Source organism: Glossina fuscipes, unplaced genomic scaffold (genome assembly GCF_014805625.2).
Source record: "Glossina fuscipes isolate IAEA_lab_2018 unplaced genomic scaffold, Yale_Gfus_2 3, whole genome shotgun sequence".
In the NCBI taxonomy this organism is placed as follows: Eukaryota; Metazoa; Arthropoda; class Insecta; order Diptera; family Glossinidae; genus Glossina; species Glossina fuscipes.
The window spans coordinates 5,992,112-6,006,637 of record NW_023998417.1 but is presented as its reverse complement, the minus strand read 5'-3'; the positions used below and the strand labels follow the sequence as shown (position 1 = coordinate 6,006,637).

The following is a 14,526-nucleotide window of genomic DNA, read 5'->3' as shown; positions in this document are numbered from 1 at the left end:
CAATGTATACAAACAAAGTCGCTTATTTTCACAGTGACCTAAGTCTAATTATATTAAAATCGTTTTTTGTATGTTAATGTTTTAAGTGAAAGGAGAAAAAAAAATTCATCAAAATGGAAAAATAACGATGATATGTAAATATTGCATAAGTCAGTAAGCGGTGGCTTTGCGGAACGGATTTGGGTCACTTTCAAAAGCGCCTCACATATACATAGAAAATAATAAATTTTCGAATATAAGCAAAGTAGTAAAGTAGTAGTAGTAGTCTGCAAAAAACTCATCCCCACAATCTTTTCTTACGCGTTCATCTTAGTTTTCCTATTTTTTTTTTTCAATTCGAGATCAAGTTTTACTTTTTACTTTTATTTCTTTGTACAGTGTTCTTGCTCCCGCTCCCCTTAACTTATAAACATTTTAAATGTTGTAGCAATAAATTTTTTTATGCATCCTGTTATTATCTATATATCGCATAAAACAAAATTAGATTTTAATTTAAAACTTATATATTTTATATTAAATTATATATGTATGTATTTATGTATGCGTGGTAATCATATATTGTCTGTATCATAATGATCACAGTAACCTTGTGGAATGTTTTTATTTTGCTATTTTCTTTAACAAGTGAAAGAAGAAGAGAAAAGAAAAAATATTTTTATTATTATTATTTTTTTTTTTTTTCTTTGGTCACTTGATTTCATTAAAAATTTGAATGTTTGCAATGTGTGCTTGTACTTCTGTTCATGGTTCGTTTAAATTCTCAAACAACTAACACAAAAAAAAAAAAAGAAACAATTAAAAAAAAAAACTCAGTTTTCTTATGTAATTATGAATAAAAAGCGATAAGAAATACGAATTATTTTAGAAATAGAACCAGAACTGTAATCGGAAGAGAGGAGAAAATGTTAATTGTATTTTGTGCAATAAACAAAAAATGTATTAAAGAAGAAAATAAATTTAAAAACCATTTATTGAATTTACTTGAAAAATTTTAAAATTAAATTGAAAAACGATTTTTTTTTTTTTTTTAATTCTTCTAAACACACATTTTTCAATATGCTGATGACTTTCTATTGGTTCCTGCTGGAAGAGATCTTTAAGAAGCAATAACTTCTAAAGCTAACCTCTTTTTGAAACTTGTTCATACCTCTATCTTAACTTCGATCCAAGCAAGAAAGCAACTCAATTTATTTTCTAAAAGATTCATGGTAAGAATGGAAGATCTGTTAACCAGGAGACCCTGGTTCCCTGGATCATTAACGCAAGTTTAACGTGCCAACAACACTACTCTAAAGTTCTAAAGTTCTAGAAATCAATCTGGGTTAAACATCGTCAAATCATTGACCTGCCTTCAGGCGGGACTCTCCCTAGAGAAAGCGCTCACCATTTAAATATAGAAAATTCCGCAAGCTTGTGAACTATACTACTAAACCATTTTCCCTTCAGAACAAACTGCTAAGACGATGCACACGTCTCTCCTCCTCGACCCTGGTTGCGGATCTAAGAGCCACATATGGTGAACTACCGATCTCTGAGAGAGCTCTGCTTCTGACGGCAAAAGAGATTCAAAATTATCCGACAATCGCATTTCCGGATGATAGCTTTCAGGCGATGCAAAGGTACACAACGTGCTATATGGACCTCTATCCTATTGCGGATCTTTGTCCAAAACATCTTTCATACATACATCTTTCACACGTTAATACTTAATAAAACAAAAAATTTTCCAAAGCTGAGTCTTCGAGCAGCGTGTCGGGAAACGATATTCGCCAATCAAGGTTTTGTTCTAGACGTAGCCTTTTCACTGAAATGAAATGATTCCGTGGTAGAAATATTCTTAAATTCTCCTCTATATAAAGGCGCTTAATCAGTTGACTAATTTCTAATCCTCTCTCCGAAACCAAAAGTATATTCGCTAACTTTTGACAACAACAACAATTAAACTAATATATCCAGTAACGTGATGAGTTTTTAACATAAGTTGTTCTTTTGGGTTTAAAGTAGATAGGTAGAGGCAGTAAAGACGAAGAGCTTTGGTTTTTGCGTGATGCTTCGACGATTTCGGTCTGTCCTTATAATGAATTATTTATGCTGTAGTAGCCCATTCAGTATGAGCCATTCAGGAGTTCAATCCAGAAGATAAAATGTCAAGTTAGGGCTTAGTGCGAATTATTGACTTATGGATTGATAAGATTTTGTAAAATTACGACTACACCTCACGAAAAGTTTATTTATAATTTTCTTGTCTTAGAAAGAGAAGTTTGCAGTTTTAATAAAAGCAATTATTTACATGAGATGGGTTTTGTTGCGAAAAAAATAATCGGATGTGTAGTCCAGTAACCACCAATAGTCATTTTAGTTTTATTCACATTTTAATTATATTTATACTTACTACATTTTTCAAATCAACGGGTCAATGCTTTTGCTTTGTGATTCCATTCGCATTTGTGCATCCTAAAGATATGCTACAATCGTTCAATAATCTTAAGGTATAGCGACGTGGGATTTCGTGGGAATTTTTACCCTACAAAATTTAAATACCATAACTCAAGCTGCGTTACAATGGATTTTTTTCTTAGTGATAACATGAAATTTTGAGAGAATCAATCACTTTTCGAATCGAGTTAAACTTGTCTGTCTGTCTTCTTTCCTTATGTTCCTTAGTTTGATAAAATCCGTTCACCAAGATGTTTTGGCCCAATGCTATTTAAAATGGTTTGGATCAAACAACAAAAGCGATTTAGGGTATTTAAGACTAGACAACAGCATAACGCTTACACATTGCACTTTTCTTCATGCGTGAAAGTAAAAAAAATAATCTTAGAGCTTACGAAATGCCAAAACTGAAGGATGAAGTTAAAAGAAAGTAAGGGAATAGAAATATTTAATGGTGCGTGGGAAACGGTAAGAATATTCTTCTAGGTATTGTCCCTACGCTCCGAAATAATATTGAATGTTTGTCCCAATTTATTTGGCAGCAGATATTCTTGGATCAATTTGTAATGGCCCAGTTGAAAATTTGCAATAATTTGTTTTTAAGTTTACATGTTTGCGTGTTATATGGATAATTAGGTCTAAACAGATTCATTACGCCGTAGTGGTGATTAAATTATTTCAAAGCGTGCTTATTAGGAAATCATATAAATCTTAATAAATTTTGAGTGAATCTTAAGACGAAATCCGTTGACATTTCCAATAAGCTAACTATCCTATATAGTTCTGACATATGCATACCATAAACATCTCTGAGATTATTATTTATCCATAACGTAATTAACAATTTTTAACAATTTTTCGAGGATAAACATTTTATGGGCACTTATTAACAGTTTTAAAATGTTTTTATACTCACCGGAAAACAGGGGCGTGCAGCCATTAGTTTTAAAAGACTACCTTTTAAGGATTTTCTTTTTTCTACTGTCAAAATATGTACACTTTACGTACTTTTGAATTCTGAATTCAAATCTGATAGCATAAAATCGCATACGAGTTCTATTGATATAAAGACTTCACGTTTGCATGCATGTACAGTGTAAATGTAAAGTTGGCTTAATTAACTTTACGCGTCATTTAGAAGTGCTATATGCTCACGCATCATAGATTGAGGGCCGCAATCGATGTACTCTTGTGTTTGTAATACTCCATTAATACACTACAGAGTCCCCATGAATCATGTATACCATCTGCAGTGAAATGTTTAGCTTTTGCTAAAAATTCTGCCCGTGTGTTCGTCCATGCGTATATATATTGTCTGTTATTGGTAATCTTACGATAGCAAAAACTGAGTTTTAAAACATTGTTAATGACCATCACTTACTGACAGTTAATTAAAAGAGAAAACCTGCAGACCATAACAATTTGCCATTTGATATAAGTATTTACGAAAACTTTCTAAAGGTGTAGTGGGAAAATTCGTATTTTGACGACACATAACCTAGCTATGATAGAGTAAAAGCCATTACTTATTATTTATAAAAAATATTCCTTCAATATATGTAAATTCGATAAATTCCCAAAATAAAAATTGTTAGGACCGTTAGAACCAAGAGGTCTACATTAGAACAAATATTTTGTAAGTATTATGTATCAATACGACAAAGTAGGTACGAAAAATGCTACAAAATTTTTTTAAAAGATCAACAGAGGTTTTCCTTTTCTTTTTTTTTTTTAGGCACAGACAACATAGCCTTATCATCTTCTTTAATCACATGACGTAGCGGAACTATTTCGAACATTAATTTTGCCAAGATTAAGATTATCTGCTTAGAGATGAGGAGGATGGGGTAGTTCCTAATAAGAACATAGCTAAGCTGCCAGCATTATATTATCCATATGATTATCCAAAACTTTGCCCAGTTTATCGATTTAACTTTATTGACTTACTTTATTGTATTCCGTGTTAATTATTATCATTACTCGACGACGATTCCGACTCATTAAAAAACTTCACATTACAAGTTAATACATACTTATTTAAGTTGAATGAAACTGCCGCCAAAACAAATCGAACTTAATTCGCTAGTTTTATTGAATCGCGATTACATCATCAGTTAGACGAAACGACGCGACGAGTAGCGGCGTGAACATTATTTAACGAATAAACATTATTATTAATAAATATGTATATACACTTATGTATGTATGTAATAAAATTAATTGACTTAATCTTAGAGGTTCTCGAAAACCAACAAAACTTAATAAAACAAAGTTTTTAACTGATTTGAAACGCGAACCATATGCTACACAGGTGTGGCGATAACTTACGGGGGGAGGTGAAAAAATCGTATAGAAATAATTAAATAAGGATAGATTAAGATATTAAGACGATCAGGGACGAGAACAAAAGATCAAATTGATTCTGAAATACTCAATGAATGAATGAATGAATGGATGAATGGCTTTATGCGTTGAAGTTCATTAAAATATTGCATTGTTTCGTAACGCTAATGATTGTTGTGATACTGGTACTTGTACATAGTTGTTGTTGTTAATATTATTATTATTATTATTAATATTATTATTATTATTAAAGCCATGATTTAAAGCTAGAACTTTATTAACTATATTGAATTCTTCTAAATTACGTAACGGATTAGCTTGATTAGATCTAAAAAAGAAATTACCTGAAACCCCCGAATGTGGTTGCGGTTCTCTTTGACGTTGATGATATTGTAGAGCGTTTTGTTGCAATTGAGAATTTATTTGTGGTTGCAAATATTGCCGATAGAAATTTTGATTTTCAATTAATTGTTGTTGCGTTGCTGATATTGCGTTACTGGATTGCACTGGCACTTGAGTTAAGCCGAAATTGCCGGTATCTGTGTTTTGCCGAAACAATCGGAGCCGATTTTGTTGCTGTTGTGATTGCTGAGGTTGTTGTTGTTGTTGTTGTTGCTGTTGTTGCTGTTGTTGTATTTGTTGTTTATCGAAAAGAGTATTTGTAACATATTGTGGTACAATTGCTGCGTTCAGAAATTGTTGATGACTGCGTTGCGGTAGACTCTGCACTAACGACAATTCTGCAGGCGGTTCAGCCAACGATGATGTTGGAAAATTAGCACCTGACACAACATTAAATTGATTCGATTCCTGTACTTGGAAGTTTGTATTGCTTGGAATATTTGCTTTAGTTTTGTGCAAATTCAACCGTTTGGCATTACTATTGAAAAATTGCTGCTGTTGTTGTTGAGCATGTTGTGCTTGTTGGGGAGAGCTAATTAAATTACTCGGAAATGTATTACTATTGCCGTTAATGTTAACATTGCTGGCGAACTTTGCATTCAACTCTCTTAATGGCAATCGTCGTTCTACCGGAAATGTGGGGTAATTGGATGAAATTTTTGCCGTTGTACTGGCAGGTATGAATTCGACTGAAGGACGTATGGTAAAGGTGAGCTCTTGAGGTTGAGTTTGTATTCTATGCTGTGGTTGCTGGATAATCGCATTTGCTGGCCGTGCTATGACTGCATTTCGCAATTTCTGTTGGTCTTCAAGTAATTTTAATTGACGTAATATAAGTTCTTGTTGTTGTTGAGCTTGTAATTTCAATTGATAGATTTGTTGTTCCAGTTCACGCTGTCTTTCAATTAAATAGTTGTTTACATTGTTATTGGGGGGCAACGGTTGATTAATAGCAGAAATTAAGGGTTGTTTCTAAAAATTGACAGAAAATTAGAATATTGTTTATTAGTTATTCTAGTCTCACTTATAAGGAATAGTTACCGTTATATAATGACCACTAGTAGGATGAAGATTTGAGAAAATTGTCGGTGTTGTAGCAAGGGTCGACAGTGCAGGCGACACTGTGGGTAAAAAAGATCCAGGTTTCCTATTCAACGCAGCAGATTGTCCTGATAAGACATTCAGCTTTGTAACGGCCGGTCCTAGCAGCGGTGGACTACGAAAGGGTGACAAATTGCGCTGTGTACTGGAAGGAGGCATAGCAATTGTAGCTGGTGCTGGTACATTAACGATTGGAACAACTTTTTTCGCAGCACCCATTTCATCGATATCGACAGTAAAGGCGCTAACTAAAGGAGCAGCTTGTATCCGAATATCATCTTTAGCAACTACTTCAATATTTTCTCCATCCTCATTGTGTGTAGGACGAGGTGTCGTAGTAGTTGTTGTCGTTGTAGTCGTAGTAGTACGTTTCTTTGTAGCTCTAGGAGGTATAGCAGTCGTGCTAGTTGTACTAGCACTTGTTGCCGCCTTAGAGCTAAGCACTTCGAATTTGATATCGTCAAGATCGTGTATAATAATTTCGTTTCCTTTAACTCTATTCTTAACACTTCTCGCTGTTTGATGATTATTTTGCACTTGTGCGGTGTTAGCTTTTACAATCGGTAAAGGTAGATTTTTAAATTTCTCACTATCTACGAAATCCATGTAATTTTGTTGTTTAGCATTCTTTTCATCAAAAGTAGCCGTAAAAAATTGTACTAACGAGGATGCATCAGATGAGTTTGTACTTTCTTTGACTTGTACATCTACTGATTTGTTTTCATTTGTTTCCGCCACATCATACTCTCCACTCCCACGATCATCATATTCCGCAACATCCTCGTCGCGTTCGTCGTTATCTTCATCGGCTGCTTCTCGTTCAAGCTTATCTATGGCACGTAGTAGAGCTTGTCTTACAGATAGGTCCAATCTCTGTATGGCCTCACGTGGTATTATCTCATTAGTTTCCGTTGAACTTCCATCATCGGCCTGAGCACAATGTGATGCCAATAAGAAAAACAAAAGGCAGGTAATGTATGTCTGTAAATCAAAAAAAAAATAAATAAAAGTTAATGAATAAATAAATAAATAAATAAAAAGGAAAAAAATTATAATAAATTGTTTTTATATTAACATACATTAAATGACCCGAAGATAGATATCTTTAAAGCAATAGCATTATTCAACTTTGATACAACGAATTAGTTAATCCAGCTGTTACGCCCCATATACAGTTACTTTTGCACTTTTCATATGCATAAAATTACGCAAATTTATAATAGGTTGTCCAAAAAGCAATTTCGATGTTTTAGTATAGAATAAAAAGCTCGCATTCCGTTGCATGAAGAATCAAGCTTTATCAAGCCCACCCAGACTAGACTGCCTTTCATACGAAAATTGCATTATATCTGTGCATGAAATTATGCGCATAGCGATATTAAGAATAGAATTAGCTTTTATATGTACGTTTTATTAACTTTTGATTGTAACCGGCTTACAGTCAAGGGAAGTGATAAAGTTCACGAAATTTAGGGAATTTTGCAGATCACTAACCGCCATCTTTTTAATGGAGAATAAAGCTTTCCATTTATTCTACACCACTTGTGATATAGGTGTATATTAAGCTTGTGCGGATGTATGAAACATCCACAAAAAATTGGAATAGACTTGTGTTCATATTTGATACACTGGTGTGCTTTGCCCCACATAAGGAGCAACGCTATAGATAATTATTCAGATGGAAGGACGTTTCGACTACGTCCCACGTATGATATTTATTTTGAAAAGACGATTATTGGATATTTGTAGGGTGATATAGGGTATTTAATTTTTTGCCATGTCGCCCCCATAGCGTTTTCGCTTATTATATGCAATGGATCCGCCTGAGTAGCCGAAGGGGAGGAATCTCGACTACCAAGTCAATGGTCGTGGGTTCGAATCTCAAGTGCGGTAGAGTTTTTAATAAAAAGCCGATAGCCTTAGATGCTAGTGCTTTTAAGAGTTTAGTCTTAGAATTTATTTCTCTGGCGAAATTAATAATAATAATAATAATAATATATGCAATGGAATTTTAGTTGATTTTATCATGAGACTTACTTAAGTCTATGTTCTCATATTTCTGCCAACTTTTTTAATCCTGGGTTCACTGCCTTATTATTAAAAAAAAAAAGGCAATTATCAATGAAAATTTTATCATCTAACAAGTTTTGCGAACCCTTGATATGAAAAGTAATCAAGGGGACTTCAGATTTCAAGCCCTCCTCATTGTATGCGATTGGTTTGTTGGTTTAATAGCATTACAATAGTAATTGTTAGCAAGCACCTGTGTGTGTGTGTCTCGTGATCTTGTTCCTTCGACATAACTTAAAGGAATATCAAGGCAACATGGTAATCTTTCTTTTGTTTTGTTCTTTATAATAAAACTCAAGTTTCCGGTTCCGTTTGTGTTGGATGTGCTACCAATGAGCTTGAGTTAGAATTGTTGTTAAACTTTTTTTTTTCTTTAAAGTTTTCTCTTTCAATGTTAACGAAGCACATTAAAAGATTGCGACTGTAATATATGTGGTACCCCATGGCGTATTTAAACTAATGGAAATAATTGTTTAAATGGAAAGCATAATCTAGGCTTAAGCTATATATGCACAGTTTTGTACAGTTACATAATGGAGGCTATGCGTTAGGATATTAACTGAGACTTTTTTTTTTTGACAGCAACAACAATCGCATGGCTGGCATATAGACGACCTTCACGTGAAATGCTATCTTAATATGGAATCTTTTGAATTAAATCCGATATACGTGATTTTTATTTTACACATTTAACGGTATAAACTTCACATGCATACATATTTTTAAGCTTAGGTAGCTTTCTTTCACTTATGGAAATGAAATTTGTTATTAATGTATCGAAAAGCAAACAAAAACAAAAACAATAATAAATGAAAAGAGGAATTGATTTCGCAAAAATGTTCACAATTTGTTTGTCTCGTTATCTAAATGCAACTTATCCCATATGGAGAATATGTAATACTTATGAAATTTTCCTTTCAAGCAATCATACAACTACCCATGCGTGAATACCGAAAATAACTCTTTGCCAACTCAATATAACTCATACAAGCATACGAACACCTGTATGCAGTTATTATGTTTAGATAATTATGCCAGTTTAAAATTGAATTTTTTTTATTTTTTTTCTTTTCTTGTTTTGATTAAAATCCCAAGTGATAGTTAGTTACTTTACTTTATTTTACTATTATAAAGGAAAAAAATTTCAAGCCGTAATTGAGAAATTATACAACACTTTGCATTTTACCGCAATTGATATTTAAGATAACTGCTGTGATACAATAAGCTTAGTTAGGTTTTTTTTGATTTTTCTTTTTTTACTCCTTGGATGATGATGAAGTAATTTTAAATTGAATAGTTTTCATTTAGAATTTCGTGCTTTGCATTTTTTTTTTTTTTTTGGCGAATTTAAAATAATTAATTTATAAACGCGACTTGTGTTTACAACAAGTTGTTGCATTATTTTACGAATAAAAATCAAACAGCTTGCAGCTACACGATACACGATAGTTCACGTTTTCGGCATTTGCCATTACACCTCGGGTTCTTTTTGATTATATCCATCACATAGCCGGTGCATTAATTTTGTCAGAGCTTTTGTACCGATCTATGTACAAACAGGCATCGAAGACATGATGAAGGACTTGCTTTTTGGGTCGCGTGACCCGTCCGATTCTATCTATCTTCCTTTGTCCGTAAGTCTTCCCGGAGAACAGAGATTATTTCGTTTGATTAAATCTCGGAATATGCTAAACTACAAGAAACCTCGATGGGATAGCTTATCCAGTAGTTTTTGATGGCCTCGTCGGAGATGGAAAACCAAATCATTCAACGACTACGCTTACATAGAATATTACGCTTGAAACATATTATCTTCAGTATAATAATAAAAAAAAATAATGAATAGTGACCAGGTGAAATAGTCACAATAAGTCAAAGAAACAATTTTCTCTTTTATATTCTATACTGCTTCACAACCTACACCTACCAAAATGTACTATGTAAACAAAATAAAACATCATTAATATTTAATGTGAAATTTGATACATTTGTTGTTTGTCATTCGCCCGTCAGTTTCTGCATCATTAACGCATTTCGCTCAATTAGTTTCATTTTCATTAAGTTGAAAGGTGAATCAAGCTTTCAATACAATTATTATAATTTAATGAAAAAAAAAAAAAATGGGAAAAAATTTATTTTGGCTTTTATGATTATTTTGATATCAACTCTTAATTTGCGTGCGATACTTGATATTAAAAATGAATGAAAAATTACTTGCTTAACATAGCTTATACCTACTGTACTTATGTACGTATATAATGTATGCTCAACACAAGATTTTTAGAAACCCTGGCATTGTGGCATAACAAAGTGCGTTAAGTAAATCTACACAAAGCGTATAATTAAAGGCGAGCCCTCGATTTCAATAATTTTTGAATCAGGTAAAAATTAAAGGCACAGCTGTAAAGGGGGAATTCTATAAAATGTTCATTTGAATTTCTATGAATACAGTTTTAAAAGCAGATACAAATATATTGTGCACTTTAATCAAAAGTGTACACAGTTTGTCACATCCCCGATGCATAGTTCATATTCGTAGTCGTATCCACACTAATACCTTCCACAAACCTGTCGTATCCACACTAATACCTGCCACACATCTGTCACATCCACACTAATACCTTCCACAAACCTGTCATAATCACACTGGCATGAATTATGATCAGTGCTTTCCAAACCTTTAAAAAATTTAGGCAATCCTCACTGTATTGAGATAAAATTAAAGTTTAATGATTCGGTCTATAAGGCTTCGATAATTTTTTTTTATGAATTTTTTATCCATTATTGGTAACCCTATTTCTTCTTTGGATAGTACAATGTGTTAAGGATATTCTGCCAAAGTTTTAAGTCAATCCGATCAGAATAGGGAGAGAGAACAGCTTACAATTTCTACTCTACTACCCAAACTTTATTCGCTATTTTCTCAATCACCTATGGGTGATGATAATTCTTTATGATCAAGCTTACTTATATATCCTGTCTGTTTATCGAACTGGTTTACCTTTCTGAGAACTATTTGTAAGATAGTATTTTTAAGACAATCATAAAGATCATTGCCTATCTCTATGTGATTAGTACGGACCACTCAATACAACTTTGAACGCAAACTTTAACTCAGTGTTAGTAACATAGATTGCCCTCCAAGTCTTTCCGAAGTTACTGAGTTTCTAAGTTTCACTTGTCAGTCTTTCCAACTAAATAATACAAAGGAAATGTAATTCCGTTTCCTATCCATTTAATGCACATAATCAAAAACTTTTATTGCGTAACATTACTTCTACTGAATTCGGCCGTTTACACTGCCGTATAGCATGCTTGATATGCTATATACAAATAACGAACATTGAAGACAATCTAATTTTTATTGTTTATTAATTTATCTGTAAAATGTTAGAAAATGTTTGATCATAAAATTTGAATTTCTAATTTTATACTAATTTTGAATGAATATAAACAACAAGTCAATCAGAAAACTAATCAATCGAGAGTTAATTCATAGATTATATCGGATAATAATAAATGGTTAATATTATGCATAAATTAATTAACTGAGCCATAATTCTGAGAAATGAAATTGATTATGCAAATGATTTAAAATGAAAGTGAGCAGATTTTTCTGTTTATTCCGATGACTATCGAGAAAACTAGAAATAAAAAAAAAATTGTCGCTTGACTTGCATGGATTTCTCAAGCCACAATTGCTCTCTTTGCTAAAAAATTGTTTTTTTTTTTTTTTTTTTGGGAGACTTTGATTGTAAGCGTTCGTTAACCAACGGTGGGCGATATGATTATCTTCGTAACTTTCGATCAACATATTGCCGCTGATGTGTTACCTTCAACTCCTTAAATGAATTCCACTGATTCGAGTTGACGAGGCAAGATTTTTGGGTAAGAGTTTGACAAGATCTTTATGTCTCCAGCAAGTTATGTTTGGTTAAAATTCGAATTCTATTCTGAGAAATTTTTTTTTTGTTTTTTGATGACCAATCACTCATGGAATATCCCCTAGTCGTGTAACACGGTGAGGGTCGGAGAGAAGAAATGAAAAAAGGGAGGTGACTGCAGCGTAGTGGTAGGTCTTTGTGGCCCATTGGTAAATATTATGATTTTATCGAGTATGACCGAGGTAAACTTTACCGCACTCAGATTTCAATCCACGAATATTGACTTGGCAGCCGCGGGCCTTTACCTGGTGAGCTTCTCAGGTGAATTCATTGCAACATTTTTCTGTTAATCCGTAATAGACCGGTATAGGTTGCTAAGTATAATAACCACCTTTCGAGATCTTTTTCTCGCGATATACCGGCAGTATTGGAAAAGCGGACTTGTCTAATTGTTTGCAGAAAGCAAAAATTATTACAATTTTTCGGACAATCAAAAATGCTTACACCAAAAAGATAATAAACACTTCAGAGTATGTCGCAAACTAATGTTTGCTTAGTAAAACATTTTATTGCCCGTTGGATATAACATTTTTTTTTTGAAGTAGTAAGCTAAAGAAAGGAGAGAAGAGAAAAGCTACTCATATAAATTATTAAAAAACACTTAAGTGTCTACACTATGTTTATATAATGGAAGAAATATTAAAAATTGAACTCGACATAGTTTGCATTTGTTTTACTGGTCGGCATCTGTACACAAACGTGCAACTTCTTTAATTTTTCAAAGCTTTCTTGGCACACTGTTAACAGCAACACATCATTGACAGTCTGACACCATATTGCACTATAGTAAATTATGCATAATTGACCAGAGGCATCAGTTCAAAACATCAGATGCGCTGTAATTTGTGGCAACATTTTGGTCGCTTAGCGGGTTTGTTTTGCTTTTGCATTTTTCAACTTTTCGTTTACATTTTCTATTCACGTTTAGCATGTTGTAATCGTTGCGACTGTATATTCATTTTAGCACTTTTGTGTAACTCATTCATTGGTCACTTTGTCTGCTGTTATGAAGTAAACGAGCAAGCGAGCGAAAAAAGAAATGATTTAATGTAGACTGCGGAAAATACTCCATAACATATCAAAATTATAAATGCAACGAATTATGAGATAATATGCAGAAAATTATAAGCCAAGTGCTATAAGTTGTGATTATCTCACAAAATACGTGCTCATCAATTGAATTGAAAGCATTTAAAATTCCTGAACTTTCCTTCTTTCAATTAAATTATAACATGTACATATTATGTGGTGAAGCGAAAGTAATATAAAAAAAGAGTATAAATTTTTTAATTCACTTATAAAAATGTAAACAACGTGGCAAGGGCAAATTAAGGAGAAGAGAGGCACCCATGATTTGCTCAACTTTCACGTATGTAACAACTTTGCAATTGTTGTACACAAAATGATAAGAATTTTTTTTTTAAATTTTCTACGCTTCGGTTGCCAAAAACTTTATAATATGAAATTTCAATACGTAACTTCCCTTTGCATCATGAAATAATATGTTGGAGAAAACACACATACCTCCACTGTTTTCCAAGCAATAGATAGGAAATCTATGTTTGTTTGAAAACGAATCTTATTTATGCAGGGTTACTTACATAACATAGAAATTCTATTATTGATTATAGATTTGCTCATTAAATCAAAATATCCGCCTCAGCATTATCAGTTGTAATTGATATTTAAGCAGTTCGGAATCAAACGTTCACATGCGAAGGATGCAGACTGCATCTACTTTATGGGATATCTCATCTTCTTGGCCTTACGAATAGAATCAAAAAGTAGGCTGCGATCCATCATTACATACCCTACACAATCCTTTATTTAGATGTTGCATGGAGAGCGATCTAAACCGTCTTCAGTAGCGTGTCTTCAATATTCATTAAAGTGCCTTAAGAATTGTGGCCTGTAAAGGAAACAAGGTGGGAAAATGGACAAGAAAGCTTAAAGCGATTCAAAAAATGATTCTGTATTGACCGGTGGATCCATATAGGAGTCGCATTCATCCTCGCATAGATGCACAACAACTAGTGCAGTGTATATTAAGATATGGCCAATGGGCGCCTTAAAGTTATGTTTATATTACTTTAGATATTGTCATCTAACTGTTTTTTTAGGTTTGATGCTTGAAATCTCAAAATAAAAATTAGATGCAGATACACATAATGATACAATTGCACAAGCGGAAATCAATGATGGGATGTCTCCGAAAAACTCAATGCATTTA

The 14,526-nt window shown here is 33.0% G+C and overlaps 1 protein-coding gene across 1 annotated transcript in view; it reads right to left on the bottom strand.

The window, feature by feature from the left end:
- Positions 1 to 4,507: 4,507 nt before the first annotated feature.
- Positions 4,508 to 14,526, bottom strand: part of LOC119634353 (putative uncharacterized protein DDB_G0282129) — a 17,071-nt gene continuing 7,052 nt past the window's right edge. Inside the window, exons 3-4 of the mRNA XM_038028441.1 lie at positions 6,223 to 7,263; positions 4,508 to 6,153 (exon numbers count right to left, since the gene is read on the bottom strand). Of these exons, the coding sequence (XP_037884369.1) occupies positions 4,918 to 6,153; positions 6,223 to 7,263 (2,277 nt within the window). The 3' untranslated portion in view covers positions 4,508 to 4,917. The remainder of the gene's footprint in view (positions 6,154 to 6,222; positions 7,264 to 14,526) is intronic.